The sequence below is a fragment of the Molothrus aeneus genome, chromosome 3, assembly GCF_037042795.1.
Source record: "Molothrus aeneus isolate 106 chromosome 3, BPBGC_Maene_1.0, whole genome shotgun sequence".
Classification (NCBI taxonomy): Eukaryota; Metazoa; Chordata; class Aves; order Passeriformes; family Icteridae; genus Molothrus; species Molothrus aeneus.
The window spans coordinates 69190538-69216622 of record NC_089648.1 but is presented as its reverse complement, the minus strand read 5'-3'; the positions used below and the strand labels follow the sequence as shown (position 1 = coordinate 69216622).

Here is a 26085-nt window from a genome sequence, read left to right as displayed (position 1 = left end):
GTAAAGCATTGCTCAGGTTTGCCCAAAAATCCTTTTGTCCTTCTGGGAAGCTATGTGATTTCCAAAGGGCATATGCAAGAGCTGACCAGGGCTTCATGATGAAAGGGAGCCTTGGAAAGTGCAAACGTGGGAGGCTGCTGTTCTGCTTAGAGAGGAAGAAACCTAATAATGTGCAGGTTTTATCATCTCCTGTTCCTCAGCCTTATTGCATTAGCACCAAAGACTGGTGCTTGATCACTTTTAATGTGTGTTGCTACGTGAGCTCTCTATCTGCAGCATGTACAGGGCTGTGAGGAGCTCCTCTTGGAAGCTGGAACATTTGCTCCCAAATCTGCTTCAGAAAAAAAACCCCAAATTATCCAATGGTCAGAATTCCTGGGTGGCCCTTGTATTAATTTAATGAGGGATTGGGATTTGTGCCTGCCCATTAAGGTGTAGAGCTGAGTGTGGGAGGCAGGGCAGCTCTGCAGGAGAGGATTGTCCTTGGAGAAAACCACTCTGAGCCTGGGGTGTTTTTGCCAAATTCCCTACACCGGTTTCAGTGCTGGGAGGGCTGTGATTTCTCACATCAGTGAGGCTCTCACACATCACTCCTCGAATAAGAAGGTTGGGTTTTTTTGGTTTTTTCCTCGCTCTCCAAGACTGGGAGAAAAAAAATGCAGGAGGTGAATTTAATCCTCAGGTTGGCGTCTGTGGGTGTCTGGATATTTATATGGCTCTGGCTGTGGCAGTGTGTGTGCTCAGGGTTACCAGCTGTCCCAGAGGGTTATAATGAAGATTAACTCTGCAAAAGCCATTTAAAATTTAATAATTACATGAAATACTTATGCTGGCCATTCTCATGCAAACTAAAGCAAGAGCAAGTTCACTCAGCAGGTCCCTGGTGTAGCATCCTGTGGTGGTGGGCAGGAGTTGAGATGGGTCCCAGGAGGGTTGGACCAAGGGGGTGTTACAGATGTGACTTCCACATAATGTATTGGGAAAAGAGGTCTTGTCTCATGATAATTTTCAAGTTCCCAGTTCATGAACATGTTCATAACTGCATGTGGCTGATCACAGGGCTCTCTCCACTGTATGGTTTGGTTATTTTCCAGAAAACTTGTGGGAAGTGATTGTTAGAAGTCCCTTTTTGCCTTGCAAGATTTTCAGTTTTGTCTTTAAAAAAACCCCCAACAAACTCCAAACATACCATTTTGTGGTTTGTTGCCCAAACAGCTCTTGCTTAGGATATGAATCACTGGGTCCTGGGAGGGTCTGATACCAACACTGTCCTTCGTAGTTGGGAAAACTGTTCTGTCACTAACAATTCTTCATGAGTGTATCCTTTCCAACTGTCTGACAAAAAACTAGAGATCATGTAGTTTCTAACCCCCTACTGTTGGTAGGGATGCCACCCCCTAGAGTACATTGCTCAGAGCCTGTCCAACCTGACCTTGAACACTTCCAGGTTTGGGGCAGCCACAGCCTCTCTGAGCTGCCTGTTCCACAGCCTCACCACCCTCACAGGGAGGAGTTTCTTCTTTATGTCCAATCTAACCCTGCCTTCTTTCAGTTTTAGGCCATTCCTTCTTTTCCCCTTGTCCTGTCACTTCATGCCCATGTTCAAGGTCCCTCTCCAGAACTCTTGTGGCCCCTTTAGGTACTGGCAGGCTGCAGTAAGCTCACCCTGGAGCCTTTTCTTCTCTAGACTGAACAAACTGTCTTCTTACGAGAGTTGCTTGTGCCACTTGACCATTTTTGTGGCCTTCTCTGGACCTGATTTAACAGCCTCACATCCTTTTTATGTCAGAGATCCCAGAGCTGGACACAGCACACCAGCACCTCCAAGTCCTTGGCAGAGGTGCTCTCAACCCCCTCATCCTCCCGCCTGTGCCAATACTGGTGATTGTCCTGACCCAGGTGGAGGACCTGGCACATCTTCAAACTTCCTCATCTAGGAGCTGAAGTATATTTTGAGTGGCAGGGGGAGGAATTGAGTTTCCAATAACTTCCCCTTTATGGCAGTGGTTAGTGGAATTTTTGCATTTTGGAAAGGTATTTGTGTTGTGCAGTTGGGATTTCCAAGTCCTGGTTTGGTTGAGCTGTGGTATCTTGTCAGCTGCAGTGTGGATGTGCTGCATCCTGGCTCTCTTGTACAGGCTCTCAGTGTGTGCTCAGACATAAAAATAGGCTGCTGTGGCTGTGTTTCACATGAGTCAGGAGGATATTTGGAGGAGGGAGGTGGGCTGAGCTCAGGAGAAAAGCTGGCTTTGCAGTGATTTGGAGCTTTTATCTGGGTGTAGGGGAGGGTTGGGCTGCATCACTGTGGTTTTTCTGTCTGACTTGTATGTGCCCTTGGGCTGTGCTCTCTCTCTGTGATGCTTCATCCAGCCTGCCTGTCACAGTCAGGATTTGTCACAGCATTTGCTGCACAGATTAATATTGCCCATCTCTGGAATACCTCTGTGTATGTAGGTGGTAGAAGCTCCAGGTGCTCCAGCTCAGACTGGCACTGGAATGGTGGAGGTCAGTTCCCCCACGTGTCGTTGGGTGAACTGGTGGGACCTTGTCCCTGGTGATGAAGGGCTGGACCATGGAGTTTCCTGGAATCCAGCCTTTCATGAAGCTGTCTCTGGAACCTTGGGCTGCTGAGCTGCTCACTCCATGGGACTGTGTATGCCAGAGGTCCTGGGAGATCTCCTAAACTTTCCTTCCCAGCTGTATAAGGCACTTAGAAAACTTGAACTAATGTTGTGTTAATCCTTTTCTATGCACTGTGTCCCTTCATTACTAGTGGGTTGAAGGACACTTGGCTTGGAGGGGCTCTGACCATGAGGTTTCCCCTTAAAGGTGGCATTTTCTTGAGGAGCACTCTTGTGAAAAGTGTTATTTGGCTTGAGCTCTGAGAATGAAAACAATGACATTGTGAGAGGGTGGGGAGAGGAAGGAGCCTTAGCACCTCTGTGGCTGTGGTTTGACTTCTCTGCATCTGCTGTTGGGTGTGGGGCAGCTCTTCCTCTGCTCTTAAGTTTGCTTGAAGTTGTGAAAAAATAATAGCAGAGCAGAGAAATGGTGCCTTGCAGGTGCTGTGGGTGACCCTGCCAGCACTGCTGGTCACAGCCCTGCGCCAGGCTGGCTCCTTGCCCTGCTTGAGGCCAAATGATGCTGAGGAACTGGGTCTGTGTCCAACCTGCAAATAGCACAGCTTGGGAGACCAGTGAGGCTTGTCCAGAACAAGGCATTAAAGCTCAGCCAAGTCCCAAGTGCATGTTTGATGACCACCTTGGTGACGTGGAAGAACTGATGGCTCTGTCTACATCAAACTGTTCCGCAGCGAGGCGGGGCACTTCTGAAGGAGCAGGAAGTGGATGGGAAAAATCTTGAACCAGATTCAAAACAAGCAAGTAGAAGTCACTGAATAAACTGAAATGGTGTTTATGGGGAAGATGAGACAGAGGTGAGCAGTGTCCAGAGGAGGGCAGTGGAGCAGGTGTGAAGGGGATGGAGCACAAGGCTGAGGATGAGCAGCTGAGGGAGATGGGAGTGTTTAGCCTGGAGAAAAGGAGGCTCAGGAGGGACCTTATCACTCTCTACAACTACCTGACAGAGGCTATAGAGAAATGAAGGCCCTGCTTCTCCAGGAAGGTGCTCCCTTCAGCTCAGCATCTTCGTAGATGAACTGAAGGGAGAACCTTTCTGGAGAGGCAGGACTTGTGTTTGCTTGTGCCACTCTGGTGGCATTTGTCCATTTCCAGACTTGTCTCCATTTTTCCAGTTTGCCCTGCCTGTAGATGTGCCTCCTGGTTGTGCCTCTGTTCCCATGTGTGTACATACTCCCTTGGGCTTCCCACTGGCTTGTGCACAGCATCTCGGCCTTGTCCTGGCTTGAAGGTGTGGTTATCACCACCTTAAAATATTAGAGGGATACATGATGTAACCCAGCACAGCGTTTAGAGACCTTCAGTGTTAAGATATTGACAATTGAAATGCCACCTGCTCAGGTACCTAAGATGTGTGAATGTCCTGGCTCCTTCAGATCTGTCCTTTCCTGTTCTGGGCTGACCATGGAAAACACAGTTCAGCTGGATGCAGCTGTGGGTGTTCCTCTTTAATTCCATTGTCTGAGGCATGAGCAAAGCTGGGTGATCAGTGGTGATGGTTCCTGACATGGTGATGGAGAGGGGTGGAGCCGTCTCCCCTTTAGCAGCAGGATGGGGACAGCTCTTCTAGGCTGTTCCTGTGGCCTGTGGTAAAAAAGGAGGACGACTCAGGCTGTGGAAAGCTTGGAGCAACTTTAGCATAGCACCAACATAGCTGTGAGCAGCCTCACATGGCAAGCATAAAACGTGTGGGTTAAAGCACCATCTCTGCTGAGCTTGGCCATTTTACTTGGGATTGCTGTGATCTGGAGGTCTTTGAGCACCATCTCCTGCCCTGGTGTGCAGATGGGCATGGTGGGAGAAGGTCCACATAGTTCAGGGAGAAGGAGAAGATCCAGCACATGTGGTGGAGCTGGGATTTTTGTTCCAGTTTGTAGGACTTCTGGAAATATGGAAGTAGTAGGATGATAAACTTATTATGAGTATTTTATTTTAGTGTGAGCAGTAATACTTGGTGGCGTGCATCCGCAGCTTGTCATGTAATGGTTTTAATCTTGTTTTTTAAGAGCAGAGGGAGCAATGTTTTTCTTACTGACTGGAGCCAAATCTGCACTCTTGTCCACATCTCTTCATATCGCTCTGGGTTTTGTTTGCACAATATTGTAGTGGATGTAGTGAACATACGGGCCTTAAATTCATTTAATAGTTGCAAGAAAATGAGTTTAAGGTTCTTATAGTATTAAGGTAGACATTTCCAAATTCATTTTTAATGGAACATTTGTTCTCCAAATGTTATTACGCACCATTAAGTCCTCAGCTGCCTGGTGTGTTCTTGTGCCCAGGGATGTTATAGCCAAAGGACATAAACATGTTTATGGGCCCAATTTATTGAACGGTGAGATTAAATATACTAAACTTGAAAATGTCAGTAGAAGCATGAGCGCTTTGTCATAAATCCTGAGTGAGAACATTTGGACATAAATGTCATGCTGCCACATAAAACCAGTGCAAATCAAGTTGTGAGCAGCTGAAAACTTCTCTCACCAGTACAGCAGTTGTAAGCACTGGGATTTGTCAGAATGAAATACATCCATGGGAGCAGGTAGTATATGGGTTTTTCCTTTTCTGGGCTGACTAGATGTTCCACATGGGGATCATAAACCAGCAAATTATGTTTTAATGCTTCTGTGTGTTTGACATGCATGGGAGTGGGTATGGGCAAAGCTCCCACCCAGCCATAGCTCATTGTCTCACTGCAGGGCAGCACTGGCAGGGAGACCTGATGCTGCTCACTTGATATGTGTGAGTGCATTAAAAAATGGGCAGCATTATCTCTCTCATTCTCTCTCATTCTCTCTCTCTCTCTCTTCTCTGTATGTGCATATATATATATATATCAAAGCAAAAATAATTGCTGAATATGAGAGCAAAGAAGCTCTGCAAGATTTATACAGTGAGATAATGACTTAAATGCTCTCTCTCTATATATACCTCCATATATATATCTATATCTCGGTGCATAAGTTATCTATATATATCTATATATGGATATATAATAGGCAGTACCACACATGATTATCCCTTATTATCTTGGTGCACAAGCCTTGCAGAGCTTTTTCTGCCCTTGTGTTCATGGATTTTTACTTTTTTTATCCCCTGGATTGAGATAAAATCAAGCAGCGCTGCATGAATCAGGCATTTTGCTGCTTTTGTTCAAAAAGCAGTTGGGTTTTCTGCTTTAAAGGACCTGACTGTAAACCTGAATTGTCATTTGGGCTTCTTACCAACCCGGGTCTGTGATATCAGAAGGCACAAGGGCTTGGCTGCCAGTGTGGTCTGGGCTGCCTGTGCAGAAGCACAGGCAGCCTGGATGCAAAGTCATGGAGGGAGAGGAATTTGGGATTTGCCTGGAAGCACACAGCTCAGTCCCTTGAACTGAGGACCGCTGGGTCTGCATTTGAGTGATGGGAAGCAGTAATGAAACCAGGCTTTATTCCTGCTGCTTTGCTGTGATGCAATGTGCACCAGTATCTAATGAGCTGAGTCACATCAGTCACCCCACAATAAATCCCAATAGCAGGTTCACAGCCTTTTCTCCATAGTTAGAACCAAGCCCTGTGGTTGGCTTGGGTTTTTTGGGTGGGCTGCATGCCCCATGCTGGGCTGGTGGACCAAGCTTTTCTGGTAGGAGAAGCCCCAGCTCTCACAACTCCATGTGAGATGGCACAAGCACGTGTCTGGTAACAGCTGGGAGGGAGCTGTGGTGGTTGTGGTGGGAGGAGGGCGGGGAAGTACCAAATGTGGTTTGCACTTTGGTGTTCCTGATTTAGAGCATGTTTAGCACCGTCTGTGGATGCTCCAAGAACTGTGGGCTCGTGGCTGTGTTATCTAGTTTGGAAGTGAAAACTAAGGTCTATATATAGCAGGTTTGATAAGCTTTTCTTAAGTGAGAAGAGGTTTGGTTAAAAATATCTTCATGAAGTTTTATAGTTTTTTACATACTTCTTTTTATATAAGCATATGTACATACATATGTAAAATACCTATGTTATATATAGAGATATACAGAAGTATGTATAATATATACCCAGATATACACAAATACATATAAAAATGCATCAGGCTGAATAGGTACTTTAGAGATGTGTGTGTGTATATTTATTGGGTTTGTATGGTCAGGTTTTGGTAGTGGGGGGCTATGGGGGTGGGTCCTGTGAGGAGCTGCCAGAAGCTTCACCCATGTCCAGGGGAGTCAATGCCAGCCAGCTCTAGAATGGACCCACCGCTGTCCAAGGCTGGGCCCATCAGGAATGGTGGAAGTGCCTCTGGGACAACAGATTTAAAAAGAGGGGCAAAAAAAAGCTGGTAACTTCAGCCAGTAGAGAGAGAAGTCAGAACATGTGAGAGCAACAGCTCTGCAGACACCAGGGTCAGTGGAAAAGGAGGGGGAGAGAAGAGGCCATGCTGGAGTAGGTTTGCTGGCAGGACCTGTGGAAGGGACCCATGCTGGAGCAAGGGAGAAGTGTGAGGATTTGTCTCCATGAGGAGAAAGGAGCAGCAGAGAGAACATGTGATGGACAGACCACAGATCCCATTCTCTGCTTACTGCTGAGGGGAAGAGGAAGAGAATTCAGGAGTGAAGTTAAACCTGGGAAAAAGGGAGAGATGGGTGGGAAGTGATTTAGTTTTAATTTCCCATTACTCTATTCTGTTCTGATTAGCAAAAATTCAAACTAATTTCCCCAAGCTGAGTCTGGTTTGCCAGTGACAGTCACTGGTGAGGGGTTTCTCCCTGCCTGTATTTCAACCCACGAGCCTTTTGTTATATCTTGTTATATTTTCTCAGGTGAGGAAGGCACGTGTAGAACAGCTTTGGTGGGCATCTGGTGTCCAGGGCATATACATATATATGTGCACACATCTTTATAAAACATCTATGTAATGCATAGGTACAAAAATGTCTACCGTATATACCTGTGTGTATATACACATGCACACATATAAAAAAGGATGCCTATATCAGTCTGTATAGTTTCTATGGGGTTTTTTTGTATGTATATATTTGGCTATATCAGAGCTGTGAACTGAAGGTGCAGTGGGAAGTTTTGGTGTAGGTTAAACTGCCTTAGAAAGTGTTAAATTTTAGACCAGCTGGAAAAACTCTCCAGCTATGATATCCTTCTGTAAGCAGCTATTTTTGCTGTTGTGCCCGCAGAGGGAAGGAGAAGTGCTCCCTGTAGCCATGGGGGCACAATGGCTCGAGAGGAAACCCGAGGGGTGGTTATCTCTCTGGAAAAAGTGAGTTTCTTTTTGCAGCTCACAGATGATGACCTTTCACATTGCTGTTTGAAACAAGGTGTTGCTCAGCTTGATAAAACAGGGTTAATTAGTTATTTTGGAGGAGATATGGCTTTATTTGAATCTTAGGCTCCTGACCTGGAGTAGACTCAAGGATAAGTGTGCTGTTTGCATTGCTCACTGACCTACACAGAGAAAACCCTCACGGTCTTGAGCCAGGATATCCCAAGTGCTTTTCTGGGGGAAACTCTGCCTTTTTGCTCTCTAGTTTCCTAGCAGATCTTCCATTCACCCAATGCTCACCTGGCACAGTCTCCCACCTCATGACAGAGTCATCCTGCCTGTCTGCACTGGAAATGGCTCTGAATGCAATCCTAGCTGCTGTATGCACTTGTTATGGAAATACTCATCTTTATAGAGGTGCTTTGGTCACTCACCTCTTAATCCAGCTCTTTCTCAAGGCAGTGCAGGTGTGTGGGTGAGCTTGTGCTCTTCTGCCCTGTTCCTGCAGCTGCATGGTGGCTGAGTACCCAGGGTCTTCCTGTGCTGAAGAGTGCAGGAGATTTTACAAGTAAATTCTGATTTACTAGTAAATCAGAAGAGTAGAGTGTGTTGGATTCAGTGTGTTGGATCAGAGTGTAGAATGTGTTGGATTAACTGATGGGTTTATCACCCTTTACATGCATAGTAGCTGTTGAACATGTTATTGGTGCTGCTTCTCTGCAGCCTGAACCCATAAAAGGTGTTAAAACAACAATAATAATGATAATAATTGCCACAAAATCTCAAAGACCTACCCAAGAAAAGCAAAGCGTGGCCATTTGGGGATGAGAGAAGCTCTGCTAGACCTGATGTCTGCAGACCCCCCCTGCCTCAACTGTGGCTTCTCTTCCCCGCAGGCATCGACATTCTCAAGCTGGTGGCAGCCCAGGTGGGGAGCCAGTGGAAGGACATCTACCAGTTCCTGTGCAACGCCAGCGAGCGGGAGGTGGCGGCGTTCTCCAACGGCTACGCGGCCGACCACGAGCGCGCCTACGCCGCGCTGCAGCACTGGACCATCCGCGGGCCCGAGGCCAGCCTGGCCCAGCTCATCAGCGCCCTGCGCCAGCACCGCCGCAACGACGTCGTGGAGAAGATCCGCGGCCTCATGGAGGACACCACGCCGGTAACGCCGGTAATGCCGGGCTGGGCTGTGGTGTAAATCTCACCTTGTGAGGTGTGGTGGCGTGGGACGCGGCTGTGGCCTTGAGCTTAGCTCGTGGCCAGGTAGCTCCCTCTCTTCATGGAGGACTTGCATTGAAGCCACGTGTTGCTTTTGAGCAAGGCTTTGGTAACGTTTGCTCAAATCGCAGTCAGAGTTTTGAAGGGCTCTAGAGTTCCATGTGCTTTGTGGATATCTTTGGAGGTCACCAGGAGGATCTGGTACCTGAGCCCTTGTGCCAGGAACATGGAGGAAAAAGCATCCCTGTTACCATGATATTTTCTGAAAAATCCCTTCGCCAGGATTTCTTCTCCTGAAAAGCTGAGAAGCCTCAGAAAAGAATGAAAACAGTAATTATCTGATTGCTTGGGTCTAGAGATTGTTTACCAACAGGTGCATCTTTGATTGGTTCCATGTGAATTGTTTTAACTTAATGGCCAATCACAGCCAGCTGTGTCAGACTCTCTGAGTCAGTCATGAGCTTTCATTATCATTCTTGTTAAGCTTACTGATATATCCTTTCTCTTTCTTTAATATAGTTTTAGTATAACATTCTTTAGTATAATATAATCCAATACAATATAATATAATATAGAATAATATAATATAATAATAAATCAGCCTTCTGAGAACATGAAATCACATTCTCATCTCTCACCTCATCCTAAAAACCTCACAAACACCACATGTCCCCCGTTAAACTTGCTCAAATGCTGTGGATTTGTGAGAAGGGCCAAGTACCCTTGAGCACAAAGTATTGATTCCTCCAGGATGGTGACTGGTGGCATGAGGGAGGCCATGCATGCAGTCCTCCAGAGTTGTTGCTCTTCTTTGCCAGCACTGGCCTTAAATTGTCCCATATTTTGGGATAATAAATAAATTGCTGCAGAAGATCCTGCAGTAGGTTCTCAGCTGAGTGTAAGTCATCAGGAGGTGCTTCTGTGACCTTTGCAGATTTGTTTTGGCCACTGCTGCCTTACTTGTTTCAGTTTTTTGGCTCTGATAACTCAGTGGTCTGCCAGAAGTGTTTGTAAAGGTGATGAGTGGGGCTTTTTCTGAATATAGAAGCCCGTGGGACAACATGTAGAGATGGCAGTAGTTGAGGCATGGCTCTTCCCCCTAAACTGGCTGGTGAAACATTTCCCATTGCCTTAGCACTGACCCAGACCCAAAGGGGAGCAGGTGGGTGCTTGCAGACCTCTCTGGGCTCTTGGTGGGGCTTTTGCAGGGTGGAATGTTGCTCACAATAGAGCTTATGAAACAGAGCATTTGTCAGGGCAAGGGATTCCCAAATTCTGGTTTGACCGACAAAACTTCCCCTTATCTGAAGGACTGTGATCCCTTCACTGTGTTGCATATCTTAAATTATTTTGTTTGATCCCTTCACTGTGTCATATCAATTATTTTGTTTAGTGTATGAAACACCTTATTCCCTTGTGACCATTGTATGAAATCAGAAGTTGAAATGTGTTGGCAGGAGCCCTGGGCTTGTGTTTCAGAGAGACCCTGAGTCAGGTGTTTGCTGAACATCCTGCCCAAATCTTGGATAGGTGGGCTTTGCCAGCTGCCTGATATCTCCTGCTCAGCTGCTAGTTTTTTCCTTTCAGCTCCTGGTAACTAATAGCATGTGGCCTTCTAATTGGTGGAAAAAATAAAATTAAAAAACCCAAGATAAAGCTATGTTTAGGAAGAGAAGCGAGGCAGAGAAAATTGCCATTTTGCACATATGAGTTAAAGTTTCCAGCATGTGCACTGTCCCAGAAGGACATGTTGTCCTCTTGCTCTCCTGGAGCAGGTAGTAACCTGTGTCCTTGTATTTACTGCTTTGACTTTGAATACTGGGACAAAGCTCTGGGCAAGGACATTGGATAAAACACGGGACTTGTTCCTCAGCACGACACATAATTAACAGACTTGGGCTCTGCAGTGCTGAATGCCCCTGGCTCTTCTGGCCAAGACCATCAGGTTGTGCTTATCAAGCAGTACAGAATGCAGGTGGTGGCTCCAGGAGCAGAGTTTATGGGGTGACCTGTCAGGGTGAGTACTCCCAATGATGGAGTAACCACAAGCTGTGCCCATAACTCTGAAAATACAGCAAGCAGATGTTCCAGAGAATGAGCAAATCCAAATCTCAAGGATAACTGTATGCAAGTCTCCTGGACCTCCCAAACAGCTTTCCTGTGTCTCTTTGTTTTTTAAAACAGTGTGTTGTCTTTTCTAGTGTCCAACGTACCTGGACCCTGGGGTGGTTCCCCATCAGTTTCACTTGTTTTTCTAGAAATGAGTACAATTGTGTTGTTGATCTTCCAAGCAGGTGGCTCGAGTCCACATGAGAAATTTGGCTAATTTCAGCAAAGGAGTTGTTTTTTAACAAATTCACCCAAGCTGTCACATCCTGTTTCCCTATTCATCTCATTGGGCTTTTTCAGATAAACATCCCTCATGATCAACCTTAGGAGTTGGTCATTGCCCTGCCCTGGAGATCCTGGAGCCGTGTGTGGGATGTCACAGCCTGGCAGCACCCCAGGGTACAGATCCAGCAGGGCAGCACATTGTGTTTCTGTGAGGTGCTGCCTGCTGGAACCTGTCTGCCTCCTCTCCCTGAGCTGGCTCCTGTGCTGTCAGTGTGGGTGGTGATACAACAGCCCTGCAGGGAATGAGGGAAGCAGTTTGTGCATTGGAGACCAAATCCCTGGAGAATTGTGCTGGTGGCTCATCATCCTCACAGCAGGCCAGGAAGCCAAGAGCTCGGTGCCAGGAGCAGGGATGGAGGTTGATCTTTGGGGTTTTTTAAATCTGCTGGTTGGAAAGCCTTTAATTAGAGCTAATAGAGGTTTGACTCTGGGTGATTTGTCTATCCAAACACAGATAAATTGAGGCAGTTTCTCTCTGTACCAAAGTCGTTTGATCTGGAGGAACGGGTCACCCTGTTGGTGATAAGAGTGGGCGCTGTGGTCTCCAGCCCTGCAGAAGGAGTCTTGCAAAAAAAACCCCTAAAACGGCAAAAAAGAATGAAAAGAGTTTTTGGTTCTGCAAGGGGAGTGAGGACTCTCATAAGCAATGCAAATGCATGCATCCTCCTGTAGCTAAGCTGCCCAGAGAGGTTGTAGATGTCCCATCCCTGGAAGTGTTCAGGGCCAGGCTGGATGGGGCTTGGAGCAGCCTGGTCTAGAGGAAGGTGTCCCTGCCCCTGGCAGGGTGTTGGAACTAGATGAGCTTTAAGATCCCTTCCAACCCGAACCATTTTGTGAGTCCAGGTAACAGCATGATGCCCCTAGGGTGACCTGAGCCAGCAGTGAGTCTCCAACGTGTGCTGGTGTATCCTACATGGGCCCAGGAGGGATGGATGCATGGATGGTGTCTGGGATGCCTTTGGCTCTGCCCAGCATCCCTGGGTGCAAAACGGAGTTTCCCCATCTCTCTGCACAATCCCTGTGTTGTAAGAAAGCACTCATAACTCCAAGTCATGGGTAAAAATTGTTATTGAATGCTGTAGCTGTGAGATGGCAAATCAGTACCCTAAACATATTTCATCCCACCCACTATTGCACCCTTCTCTTTAATCCTTTATCTGGTGTCTGCCTTCAGCTTGTAAAACCTATGGAGGCAAGGCTGCTCTCTCTTGTAGTGCCCTGTTCCCTTAGCAGCCTTTTGTGCTTTGAAATCCCAATATTTACAACCCCTGATAGGAATAGGGAATTATGGGAGTCTCTGGAGTGTTACAGCATGAAACAGGAACATTTTCCTCCAGTGTTACAGCATGAAACAGGAACATTTTCCTCCAGGTGAGGAACAGCTCCACTGCAGACTTGCCTGCTTTTTTAGCTGTGGGAGATTATGCTGGTTTTGCATGGCGCTGGATGAATTTAGGTTAAACCGAGATTAGCCCTCTGAATCATTTTGCTCAGGGTTTTTTGCAGCTGAGCCAGAAAATACAGTGAATGCAGAAGCTGTGGAAAGGTTTTTAGGGGTGCATTTAACTCATAGGGCTCCTTTTAAAGCCTGGCCCTGGCCACGAATGTTTGTTGGACTCAAGGTTTGCAAAATCTGTCCCCTCACAGGCAGGTTTGCCAGGCAGAGGCAAGCCTGGGCACTGCTTATCAGGCACAGGCACATCCCAAATTAGTGCTGCTGACAACAAAAACAGGGGAAAGAGTCGGGGGGAAGAAGGGAGAGATTTCTTCCTGCCATCCCGGCAAACTGCAATTCTCCATTTTTGGGGTTAAAATCAGAAAAACTGATTTTTACCAGTATCCACTGGGTAATGAGATTTTTTGTGTGTGGTGCATAGCAGCATTTTGCAGCTGCCACGGGGCTCTGCGCTCACCTGGGCTGGCCTGGGGTGGAGCTGGCATAGCTGGGCTGCATTGGCTCCCCTGAGTGTCCTGCTGTGAGCAGTGCTTTAAGCTCTTAGCGTTTTATTTATGGCTCTGCTGGCCTTGGCTGAAATATTTCAGGGGCTGGATGGAAGGGAAGCAAACAGCCTCACTCAGGGCATTCAGAAGCACAGCCTCAGCAAAGCTGAGAAACAAACCCAAACCATGAATAAGGGAGATGTTGAAAGTGGAGAGGGGAAGGCTACAGCCCCAAGCCCAGGAAGGTTCAGTTTTGTGGCTAATTTCATGCTGCATATAATCCCCTGAGTCAGCAGATGTGTCAAGGCTGGGGCTGGTGTGAGGTTAAGCTGTGGGGTTTTGGGGTATTTCAGAGGAGAAGAGGATGTGAAAGCAACCCCATGTCCAGGCACGTGGCTGTGGCAGGGCCTTGTGGCTCCATCTCTTGCTCTTTCACAGGTCAAAACCCTGAGGGGGAAGTCAAGAGCCTGACATAGTGTTCCTCAAACTCAGCCCCTGTCAGCTGCCACCCATCCCCTTCACTTCCTCTTGTGGCAATGCAGGACTGGGCTGGGCCCAGAAATTAGGAATTAAGTTTGTGCTGTGTTCATATTCCAGCACTGGAGTGAGTAAAGGTGTTGGATGGATTTCCCAGCCAGAAGGGCCTGTGGTCTGAGGGCTGGGAAGTGCCCAGGCAGCCAGGAAAATAACAAAATTGCCTTCTGGAGTTACATCAGGTTTTATTTGAGGCACAAAGCTGTAAGGTAAAGTGGCCAGAGCCCTGGGGAAGGTGTAGGGCTGGCTGGGTTTTGCTGGAGTGGGCAGTGCTCCAGGTTTGCTCTAAGCCATGACTTGATTTTCAGCAAACTGGCATTGGGTTTGAACTATGCTGGAGAATGTGCAATAAACAAAATATAATAATTCATAAAATAATGCAAAGAGAAGCAGCATAAACACAACAATATAAACTTTGTATATGCAGTGATATTGAGGTTTCCCTGCAGTGGTGGCCACATCTCTTGGGGTCTCTGTGTTTGCAGTGTAATGGGTTTGGGAGCATAAGAGGAAACTAGAAGATGGTTTCTTCTGCTAGCCAAACTCAGTATCGACTAACTCAGCCTGTAATTGGGTTTGGAACTTCTTCATCAGGATTTCATCACCTCTTCATTATGGTTTGAGTTGAAAAAGTGAGTGGGCAAATCCACAGAAAGGAGAAGCCACCAGAGGCTCTCCTGAAGAAATTATCTGCTTGAGTAGCACTCGGCCCACAGAAAGCCAGGGCAGGGTTGATGGGGAAGAGCCTTTTCCTCCGTGGGTGGCTGCAGTTTTGGTTGTGGCATCTAAACCCTGCCCAGACCCAGCATTGCCCATCCTGAGTCATCTGAGGCTTGGCTTGATCCCTCCTCCCCAGGGCTGCCTTGTGTTAAGGGAAGAGGCTCCACCACAGAGAGGGGTCGAGCATTCTCCTGAAACCACATGTGTGGGGTGAAGGGCACAGAGAGGAAATTTGGGCTTTCCCACCCCAGTACCCTCCTGGTCTTCCCATCCTGGCAGGGACATGCCTTCTGCTCTGCAGCACCACACACCATCACTGCCCTTCTCTGACACCTCGGTGAGACCTCATGGCCCTGCCAAGGTGTTTAACCTGCCAGGGTCTGTGTGCCCCCAGGGAGGACCCCCAAACACCCTGTGCACCATGAAACTGCTGATCCACAGGGATCCTCCCTACCTACCCCTGTGGGTCCACAGCAAGAGCATTCCACACCAGCACCACTCTGCCTGCAGCATCACCTGGGCTGCTGCCCAGCCCACCCCGCTCCATGTGCCGGGGTTTTTCCTGCCGCATTCCCTACGGAGGCATAACAGACCTGGGAATAAGGGCTGGTGTCAGTCGGGTGTCATCTTCTGGCAGGGAATCTGGGAAGTGACTGCCTCGGTGCTAAATTTATCCCCCCCACATCCCAGAGGGTGCACAGCCACCCTCAGCAGCAGCAGCCAGCCTGCCACCCGCCTTTGTTCCTGCCTGCTTGCGGCAGGAGGAATTGCTGGGAAGCATCGCCTGAGGGAAGGGTGTTTTTTAGTGCCTGCTGCTGCTCCTTCCTAATATTAGCACAGCAGCTGCAGTTTCTGTTTGTCTGAGCTAAGCTTTTATTGCAGTACTGTAAAACGGAGGCAGCAAATGGGACCAACCCGTTCAAACAGAGCTGGTGACAGCAGCTGTGAAAGAAAACAAAGCCAAGCCTGTGTCTTCTCCTGACCCATCCTCTTCTGTCCTCTTCTCTCCTCCTGTCCCTATCCCCTTCTGTCCCCTTTTCTTCCTTTTAGGAAGGACCTTCAGACACCCTGCTTAGAGCTGCTTAGAGCACCCTCCCAGATGCATTGGGATCCAAGAGGATGCTGGTGCTTGAACCGCAGTCTAAAGTACTGCAAGTACACAGGAGCTTTTAGGATTTTTTAAATTAATATTTTTTGGCATTGAAAATCTCTTGGTGCAGTGCTCAAAAAAAGAAAAAACTAAAAAAAAAAAAACCTGGCAGAGCACCTCTGATGGGTTGTAGGAAGCTGCTGTTGTGACAAAGCCACTGCAGTGCCTTTGGTTTCCGTGCTGGACTGTGCATCTAACAGTGTCCCATGTGTCTCTCTCTGCAGGTGCAGATGCAGGCTCAGTGGCAAGCTCAGGAGCCCATCAATGAGGATGTAAAGGTGAGAAATCCCATAGTTCTGGAAAGGCAAAAGGTTGCAAGAGGGTTTTTTGGGGTTTTTTTCCCCAGCCAAAGCTTGGTTTCACCCAGTCACCACTCATAAAAATAGGAATGGCCAAGGTGGTTTCAATGCAGTGAGTCACAGGCTATGAATACTGTGTTTTTACACCTATTCCACAGGCTTCACCTCACAGCAGCCTTTTGCATTCCCTGGTCTTTCCAAGCCCTCATTCCCAGTTGCTTTTTTCCTGTGGTTTAAACATTAACACACATCCAAGCATCCTGTTTGCTTTGCCTCAAGCTTGCAACTGTTCAGCTATTTGGAAAGCTTTGGGCTCCCGGGACAGCTACAGTCAAATAACCTCGGGTGATTTTGTCTTTCCTGGCGTGTTTTAGCAGCTGTTTAATTAAACTCCAAATGAGTTGGTTCTGGGAAGACAGAGCTGGGGCAGCTGTCTGCTCCCTGCCCTCCCTTGGCCAATTGTTGCTCGGTCATCAGGATCCTTTTTGGGAATTGGTAGGTGGGTTTGTGGTTAAATATGAGGTAGATGAGCTGCACAAGGCAAAACTAACCCCTAAAGCCTATATTATTTTTAAGGGGGATATCAGAGCATATTACAATTTGGAAAGTGGCCAGCTGCTGTCCTGGACCTTCCCTTGATATTCCCTCTTAATGGCCATAGCTGATTCTCCATGATGTGCTGTACTGGAAAGGGAATTTCAGGGGAGAAGGCAGATTCTTTTAATTAAAAATTAAAGCTGACTTTTATTTTTAACATGCCTATTGCGTAATGCACTGTGCTAGAACAAATCCTCCCCTGTTTATTTTCAATAAGGGGAGAAAAAAACCCCTTTTATTCTACCAGGAACAGGCTTCAATGTTAATTTAATGTGAACTAATGGGCGTCCCAGCAGACATGTGATTTGTGGGTGGTGAATTCCTCGACACGGATGAGGAATGTTCAGGCACATCCATGCTGGCGCGGAGGTGGCTCAGCAGCTCCCTTTCCCACAGCCTTTAATCCCAATTTTGCATTTCATTTCTGGGTTGTAGGCAAAGGCCTGTTAGCAGGAATAGCCTGATTTTCCCTCTGTAGGAGAAAACAGGGTTGTGAAATGCTGTTGGGAGAGGGAATTGCATGGGGACAGGGATTGCAATTCTTTTCCCTGGCAGGTCAAGCAGGGACACAAGGTTGGGGAAAAAGGTTAAATATTGGATGGCTCTTAAAATAACCTGTTTAGAAGGACTTGGTGACCTGCAGAAGTGCCCAATCTGCCGGCCAGGGATGTGAACATGCTGGCCCAGGCATCTCATCCCTGCAGGGAGTGGGAACAAGGAATGCTCTGCTTGAGATTTGCACCCTGAGGGGACATTGAGAGGCAGAGGAGGGTAGATAATGTTCGCTACTGTCTTGGAGGTGGGAAGAAGTTTCAAGAAGAAACATGCAGAGTACAGTCAGCATAGGAAGCAGGTTCACACCAGCACCCAAATTCATAGAATCATAGAATTGTTAAGGTTGGAAATAACATATAAGATCATCAAGTTCAATCCTTAACCCAACACTGCCAAGTCCACCACTAAACCATGTCCTCAGCTGCCACATGTTTTTTTAATGCCTTCAGGGATGGTGATTTCACCACTTCCCTGGAGAGCTTATTACAATTCCTGACCACTCTTTTGGTGAATAAATTTTTCCTAATATCCAATCTGGCACAGGTTGAGGCCATTTCATCTTGTCCTGTCTCTTGTCACCTGTCACTTGTCAAATGGTGCTGCTTTCCAGTGTCATGCTTCCCAGCAGCGCTTGCTTCTCCTGATCTCTTCAGAACTGTGCAGCTGAACATTTGCCCTTAGGTCACATCCAGGACAGGAAAAAGCAAAGGCACTTGGGTGACACTGTGGTCAGTGCCAGCTCCTGCCTGTCCTTCCTTGCTCTGAATTTGGAGTCTGGTGGGATGGACTTTTCCATCAGGCTTTAATGGGATGCTCACAGGAGCAAGGATGAGATGGGGCAAAACAGATCATTAATTTGATGTGGAGCTGGTCAGAGCCATATGCTGCACTGCAGATCCCTGAAGGGTCTCACAGCCCTTGCCTTGCTGCCTTGGCACTGGCTGGAGCTGTGGAGCCAGCTTTTAGCAAACAACAGGTGTGGAGCAGCTTTTGGGCATCATCACCTCTTGCCTCCAAGAGCTGTGCTTTAGCTTTTAATAAACTGAGTCTGAGAAGGAGGGCCCACCTAAAATGCTCTGCTGAGGTTGCACGTGCCATCCTGGTGCAGTGGTTGCTCCTACCAGGTGTCCCAAGGGTGTGGGTTGTGTTACTGCTCCTGCCTGATGTGCCAAATGCCAGTGCTGATGTCTACCCCAGGTCATCTCCTGTGCCTGTTGTGGGCCAGCAGAGGGTGCGCTGGAGTGTTTTGAAAGCAGGGGTGCAGGTGGGTTTGGGCGTTACCCGTCGCATAGCGTCCCCCCAGTTAACTTTCCCTCTGTTTCCTCCCCCCAAAGCTGGAAGGTGACAAGCTGGCGCTGCCGGTGAGCCCCAGCCCGGTGAGCCCCGCGCCCACGCCCAGCCCCAAGCCCCCCGAGGCGGCCGTGCTCACCGTGGAGCCCTCTCCTTCCGAGAAGAAATGCTTCTTTGTTGATGAGGCCGAGCCTCTCCTGCGCTGTGACTCCACCTCCAGCGGCTCCTCCGCGCTCAGCCGGACAGGCTCTTTTATTACCAAAGGTACCAAAACCAACCCAGGGCAGAGTGGGAGGACAGAAGGGACGCCATGGTGTGTCCCATGTGGTCAGCACACGTGGTAGAGCTGCCCAACGCATGATATCATTAAAGTAAATAATTGGGAAAACTGGCTCTCCAGGATACGCTTATCACATCCTTGTTCTCAACCAGAATATCCTGTTAGCAAAGATGATAAAAATTTGAGACAGAAAAACATCTTTAAAGGCTTTTAACTCTTTGAAGTTCTGCTAGGGAAGTTGTAGCATCTCTGGGTGTTTGGGGGTGTTTCTCCTGACTTTTGGCTCTTGCGTTGGCCAGTGCATTTCTGCATGAGATTAAATCAGAGAATGTAATTTCCAGACTGATTCTTGTTTCGGGTTTTTAAAATTTTTTTTTATTCTTGGTCCTCTTTGCTACAGACAAAGTACCATTAGTCACCCCCCTTTGTTTTAGGGGCTTTAATTTACTGCATTTAACTTGCTGCATTTAATTTCTGATGAAGGTGAAACACTGAGCTCAGTCAATCTACCAAATTTATACTTGGGTATGAAAATAAAGCTGACCCAACGAAAACAACTTGAAAGAGCAGGATTCAGCTTTTTTGGCTCCTCTCCTGCCCTCACTTTTCCGAATTGGCCATTCAGCATTTACAAATGCTGTGTTTGCTCTTGCAGGATCCTGGCTGAGGTGTCTCAGCAGCACTGCCTTCTCCATCTTCCCTCATCCCCATCACTTGTCACCCTCCACCTTTTCCCTCAGTTCTCCTTGTGGCATGTCCCTCTCCAGAGGTGCCATCAGGGGATGGGCTGAGAACAAGCCCTGGTTAGCAGAGGTTTCTTGGAGAGTTCCTTGATCAATCCCTTTCCTCCTACAGAAAAGAAGGACACCGTCCTGCGCCAGGTGCGCTTGGACCCATGCGACCTGCAGCCCATCTTTGACGACATGCTGCACATCCTCAACCCCGAGGAGCTCCACGTGATTGAGGAGATCCCGCAGGCCGAAGACAAGCTGGACAGGCTATTTGAGATCGCTGGAGTCAAGAGCCAGGAAGCCAGCCAGACCCTCCTGGACTCTGTCTATAGCCACCTTCCCGATTTACTGTAGGCACTGGGTCACCGCACGCTCTCCGAATATCTGCTAGATCTAGCTTGGCACTCGTTAAGATGACCAACAATACACAGGCGGGATTTTTTGTAGAATATACGGCCAGTATTTTCATTGAGGTGTCCTTGGTTTTTTTGGGGGGGTGCAGTTTGCCAGCACTGCACCCCTCCACCGTAACTCTATTGCTCAGTCTGAGTCTTTGCAGCCTCTGCCCCCTCCCCGAGCCTCTCTTCTCCTTGTTCTCATTCCAATCAGATCAGACAATGCACTTTAAAAAAAAAGAAAACAAACAAAAAATCCAAAACTGCAGTTAATGAACTGAAAGACCACCAATCTGGTGTAATCTAACACATCACATTGGGGATTGCTCTGTAATCCTCTTCCTCTGTCAAAACTGTCGCTCAGAGTGACCATCTCCCCCCACTTCCCTTCGCCTCAGGGCAGTAAATGGCAAAATCACGCAAAAATCCCACCCCAATTGTTGCTGGTTACTGTCTCTTAACACAGCTAAGCTTCCCACCTGAGCTGACTTTTTTTTTTAATGTACTCTTGTTTGGCTCATATTCATTGCTGCGATTTTACTAGCACGGTTATTTATTATATGGTTTTCACCCGGACAACGCATCACGCTCCTAATGTGCTACAGCAGAAGCTCTTAAACCACAAGGAAAAGGGTCAAGCCCCACCAACCTTCAAGGCAGTGGAAAGATCCTTTGCCTTCAGTTGAATGTAAGGAGTTATCCTGCCTTGCCACATGTGGGAATGGTGGGGCCCCAAAGGGAGCCGGTGCTGGACGTGGGGAGGCGAAGGCCGCCGCTGGTCCCGCTCTCCTCGTGCTGTAAGACTTAAACCAAGCTATGCTTTTACACTCGTGTCTCTTGTTTTTTATACAGATGTGGCCGATAAGTTCTCCAAAGACCTTATGTGGTCTCAATAGTCTCTTCAAATCACACTTCACTTTTTATTAAAAGAGGTCGAGGGTGGGGGGTATGGGGGACAAAAAGCTGCATCGTAAAAAGTCTGTCTGATTATATTTGCAATTATTATGCTCCCGTAACGAACAGTCTGTACTATGCTCAATTTGAAGAAATAATGGTATGAGGGTGGCATGAGCTGCCCCATGGGAAGGGGTGGGAGTGGGGGAAGAGGGGAATGAATTGAAAAATTGCCTTCCGGTGTACTAATTTATTAATAAATACTAGGTGTTTGTTACTTGACACAATTCTGTGTTAACCTCCTTAACAGCTGCCTCTGCTCGGGGACACCTGGGTTGGGGGAGGGGTTTTTTTGGGGTGCCCATGGTGATGAGGGGGATTATGCAGTTTGGGGGTTGTGAGGAGGTGGCTTTGAGGCCAAAACATGATTGCTTTCTGTTGGTAGCACTGCCTTGAGTCCCCACGGTCGCTGCTGGAGCTCCCAGCAGGTCCCCACCCTGTGCTGGGGTGGGGAGCCTGTGCTAATCCCCATAGCAGTGACAGATCAGATGGCTGATGGGGCTTCCAGGGTTGGTTTTTGCAAACTCTCAAAGGCTTTGCGGGCATTTTGGGGAGCCTGAAGTATTAATTTTCCAGGAAGCAGCTGCTGTGCTGAGTCACTCCCGAGCGAAGGTCTTGCAGTCACAGCATTTCTGTCGCTGTTACATTGCCCATGTCTTTAAACTCTAAACTGCCAAATAACTCATCCCTTGTTATTCTGCCTACAAATTGAATCCTTAATGGGAAAAATGCTTCTGGTTTATAAGACTGTCATTTTGTTTACTTGGTTCCAGAGTGATTTCTGTTATTGAGGGTGCTGTGTTTTCCTTCTGACTGGCACTGGAAATTGCTGGTGCAGGACTATACATAGGTACATGATTAAAACTTTTCAACACATGCACAGATGAAATATAGTGTGAAATAGCAAGAGCCTTTATTGGGAGCTCTGGGGTAGAGTTTTCCCCTGGTGACAATGAAACATTTAGCTCTCGGTGCCTGCAGTTCTGAAGTGGAACCCAGTATTGGCCTGTTGGCAGGAGGTGTTGGGACCAGTGGTGGTTGATCCACCTGGGTAAGAATTGGTAAGGGGAGGGAAGGCATGCAGTTCTGGGCTCAATCAATAGTTGGCTTTAAATTATCCTCAGCAGGTTCTTGGAGCAAGTCCAGCTGGGAAGTTAAAAATTGTCCTTTTCTGGTGGTCCAGGTTCTCCCAGGTAAATGCATGGGGTGTAAGCAGTACAGCCATCATGCCACCCTCCCAGGAACCACCAACCCCACCCTGCAGCTGCACTTCCTGTCCTGACAGCCACTCATTTTCTGATGGGCTTTGAAGGTAAAGCAAGAAGAAAACCAGTCCTGGCAAGAGGATTTAGCCAGCTGAAGAGACACCACAAAACAGGCATGTTGTGGAGGTGCCTTGGCCTGGAGGGCCTGGAGCTGCTGAGGAGGCACAAGGAAGCTGTTTGGTTCCCTGGGTTGTTGGGATGCATTTAATTCATCTGGATGGCAGGTCGTGGATGTGGCCAGGACTTGGGCAATCCTTGGCTCTGTCTGTGCTGTGCACACTTCCAGCATGGTTCCTTTCTTTAATTGCACCTAGATATTGACCTTTTCCCTGGCTCTGTCATTTCAGATTTCCAACTTTTTGTTGCATGCATATGTATATGTGTGTACAGTATATTTATTATACATTTATCAATACATTATATATTTAGATAAACTACAAAAATATTTTAATATATTGTGCTATTTCTATATTTACATATTTTCCTACCTTATTACTATATATTTTTACAGGTGTATAGTATATAAATATTTTCTGTCTCTGGGGGCGTGTAGAGAAAAAATATCTGAGAGCAGCTGAGCCCCACATACAGGCAGGGTATTTCCTGGCAGCGTGGGTGGTGTGAGGAGCCACAAGCCCTGTGCCCCCACCCTTCCTCTGAGCCAGCTCTCTTAAGCCTTAAGAAAATAAACCTGGCAGGTGGGATCAATGGGTTCATGACCTGGAGGCGTAACTCCATGGCAGCAGAGATTGTCCTTGTTCTCATCTTTGTCTTAGTCAAGGAACCATGGGCAATGCACAACCTGTGACTTGCATCTCAAATGGGTGAAGTCTTTGGCTAAAAAGGTAAAGGTGTGAATATTAAGATATTTATAAATATATGTGATATGCATAAAAGTGCATTTTTTTACAAAATCTGCATTGAAAATGTACTTGAGAGTGCATTGTAGGTGAGAGGTGGGGTTTGCCCCTTACCTGGCCTTGCTCAGTCATGGTGTTTGAGGGGTGGAATTTGGGTGCTGGGGTGGCAGTCCTGGGTGGCAGTGCCTGTGAAATCAGAGGGCACAAGGAAGCATGATGAGGGCACAGCTCCTCTGCCTGCTGTGGGCATCTTGCTTCAGAGCAGAGACTGAAATTTCTGGTGTGGGTTGCACAAAATGTTTGCTGCCCCAGCCCTGCTTGCTGGGGCTGGACTATGAGTTGTAGACATTGCATTACACCTTAGGGTGACAGTGTTTGCTGGGACAAAGCCCTCCAGAGATGCCTCCAGCACAGCCTGGCATCCTCAGCGTGGACTGGCTCTGCTGATCAGGGCCTTTTAATTCCTCCAGTGCAAATGAGCATTGGGATTGTATTTCTAAATTCTCTTTTTTTTCTTTTTTACCCCATGAATTGCATGAGCTCTCTGCAGAAGAACAAGACATCTTGTGCACTTTCCTCCTACCTTAGCCAAATTGGAGTTTATGCTAATGGGGAATTAATTGCAACCCTCTGGGTGTGGCTGCTTACATCCCGGTTGGAAAAGCACCCCGGGGTCTTCTGGGAGATCATTCACCCCTCTGGCTCCTTGAATATCAGCCAAATCTCTGGATTGCATCAGTGTTTGTGCAGGAGGGATGGTCTGGGCAGCCTTTGTGTGAACAACTTGTGGGGACATCAGAGGCGATGCTGAGGGTGTCCTGCAAGCTCAGTGTGGGATGTGGGGGTATTGTGGGATCTCGGGGATATTTGGGGGTCTGTGCTCATCACTGGGACCACAGGGCTGAGCTGTGCAGTGCATGGCAGGGAGGGAGGTTGGTACAGGCACAGCTCACCCCAAAATCTTCCCCTGACATCGCTTAGCCACAAACTTTACACCATGAAGGGTTTGCATCTGTTTTTTTCTCCTCTTGGACTTTGCTCCTGTGAGTGCCTCGAGGGGGAAGTTTCCAGGGCAACTGGTAGGAAATGGGAAGATGGAGGAGGAAATAAGAGCTATCATTTGTGTACTCATTAAGCACCTGCCTGATGGCGCCCCCTGAGGTGTTTATCACACCATTTAGGATACGGCTGCTGCTTCTCTGTGTGAGCATCCATGAGCTTTATAGTTTCTTTGGGATACTCTAATTAAATTTTCCTTACTTTCTGGGGTGGAGGGAGCTGGGTGGATAATGGAGGACTTGCCTGTTGTGGAAGCTGTGGGTGTTTCTGGCAGCTCACAGTTGCTGCCCCGTGCCCCAAGCCCTTGTAGCCAATGCACACTTGTGTCTCTGCTCCTGCTCCCCGGTTTCTGCTCCAATCCTCTCAGGGGAACCCCCTGGCTGCTGCACCAGCTTCACCTGTCTGCTCTCTGCCCTCTATGGATGAGATTAACTTCATCTGGATTTAATTTGAAGGGAATAATCTATAAGCATGGTCTCAAAATACATTTCTGGGCACAGGAGCTTTTGCCAGGACCTGTCAGGCTCAGCGGGAAACTGGGGCTGGGGCTGGACATTAATCTGCCTGACTTTGTTTCTGGCAGCTCTGAGTTTTCCAGACTAATACTTGGCAAGAATGATACTAACTAAACCATTGATCTTCCAGGGTCCTTCAAAAGCTGATGAATGCTTTTTGTGGCTTCTTCTCTTACTGATAATTTATTTTAAGAATAACAAGCTGTCTTGCCACTCTCCCTGGTGAGCAGAGCTCCAGGTGCCTTTCTACTGAGACTGGCAGTGTTATTGTCATTTTCAAGTGGGGAAATTTGAAGGACAGAGATCAAATGCCACATAAGAAAATTGATCAGAAAAAATTCAGAGTGAAATTCAGAGAAAAGTCCTGCCCTGACAGCTCCCGTCCCCCCAGGAAAAAGGGAAGGACGGAGGCAATGTTCCCAAATGTTCCAATGTTCCCAAACCATGCTTTCCATTAATTAATTTGCCCTTTAAGTGAGATTTTTGAGCTGGGAATAAATCTATGGCCGTGCTGGCTCCCTGGTTAGATTTTTTTATCTTCCTCTCACCTCATCTCAGCAAGCGCAGCTGGGAGGAAGGTCCAGCTCCAGAGAGACAGCAGCCTGTCCTCTATCTTCAGTCCCTATCCCTCCCAGAGAAAACCACTCACTCCTGCCTTTTCCCCCAGCCTGTCCTGTCTCCCCAGAGCAGGGATGCTCCTTCTCTCTGCCCTGATGCCCATAACACTGATGGAAGAAAGACACAAAATTGGGGCATGGAGCAATTTGACTTTGTAGAGCAAAACAACTCCACAGGGCCAGGGAACTCACACCTGAAAATCACAGCTGTCCACAAGTGGTGAAACCCCAATTTTTTCCTCCATCTGTGTTTTTTCTCCTTTTTCTCCTTTCCCAAGGACCTTTCCCTGCACCTGGACATCATTTCTGTGGCAGGAGGATGGTGGAGCAAGGACTGGCAGTGATGGGAAGAGGATGCACTGATGCTCTGCCAACTTCCAGGCCAGATGTCACCACCAAATTGGCCTGTGGGGAGGGAGCACCCACCTGCCCTCTGCTCCCTGGATGGGCCCTGCAAGCAGGCTGGCAGCCTGTGAGCTCTCCTGAGCTGAAATTAGGCATGGGAACCACCCCAAAAATTAAACAATCTGGACAGTAAAGATGAATTAAGCCTCCCATTAGTCACACCCACTAAGGAGGTGCAAGAATGGGACATGAATCCTTTCCCCTACCCCTGCTGTTGCCATCTTAAAAATTTTCCTTTTAAAAAATTACATTTAAACTTGAAAACTAATTTCCCTTTTTTTCCTCCTTTTTTTTCTATCACCTCTGCTTTCTTCTGCTCGAATACATGGGAAGTTTCTTCTAATTAAATGTGTCTATGGACAGATAATCCTCTTTTGCTCAAGTGTCAATATGGTCCTTTAGCTAAACTAAATATTTTCCCTGCTT

The 26085-nt window shown here is 47.6% G+C and overlaps 1 protein-coding gene across 2 annotated transcripts in view; it reads left to right on the top strand.

Annotated features, from left to right (window-relative positions):
• Positions 1-21165, top strand: part of TNFRSF21 (TNF receptor superfamily member 21) — a 35656-nt gene extending 14491 nt beyond the window's left edge. For both annotated transcript variants that reach the window (XM_066547145.1, XM_066547146.1), the window contains exons 4-7: positions 8777-9051; positions 16062-16115; positions 18623-18842; positions 19714-21165. In XM_066547145.1, the coding sequence (XP_066403242.1) occupies positions 8777-9051; positions 16062-16115; positions 18623-18842; positions 19714-19943 (779 nt within the window). In that variant the 3' untranslated portion in view covers positions 19944-21165. The remainder of the gene's footprint in view (positions 1-8776; positions 9052-16061; positions 16116-18622; positions 18843-19713) is intronic.
• Positions 21166-26085: the final 4920 nt, after the last annotated feature.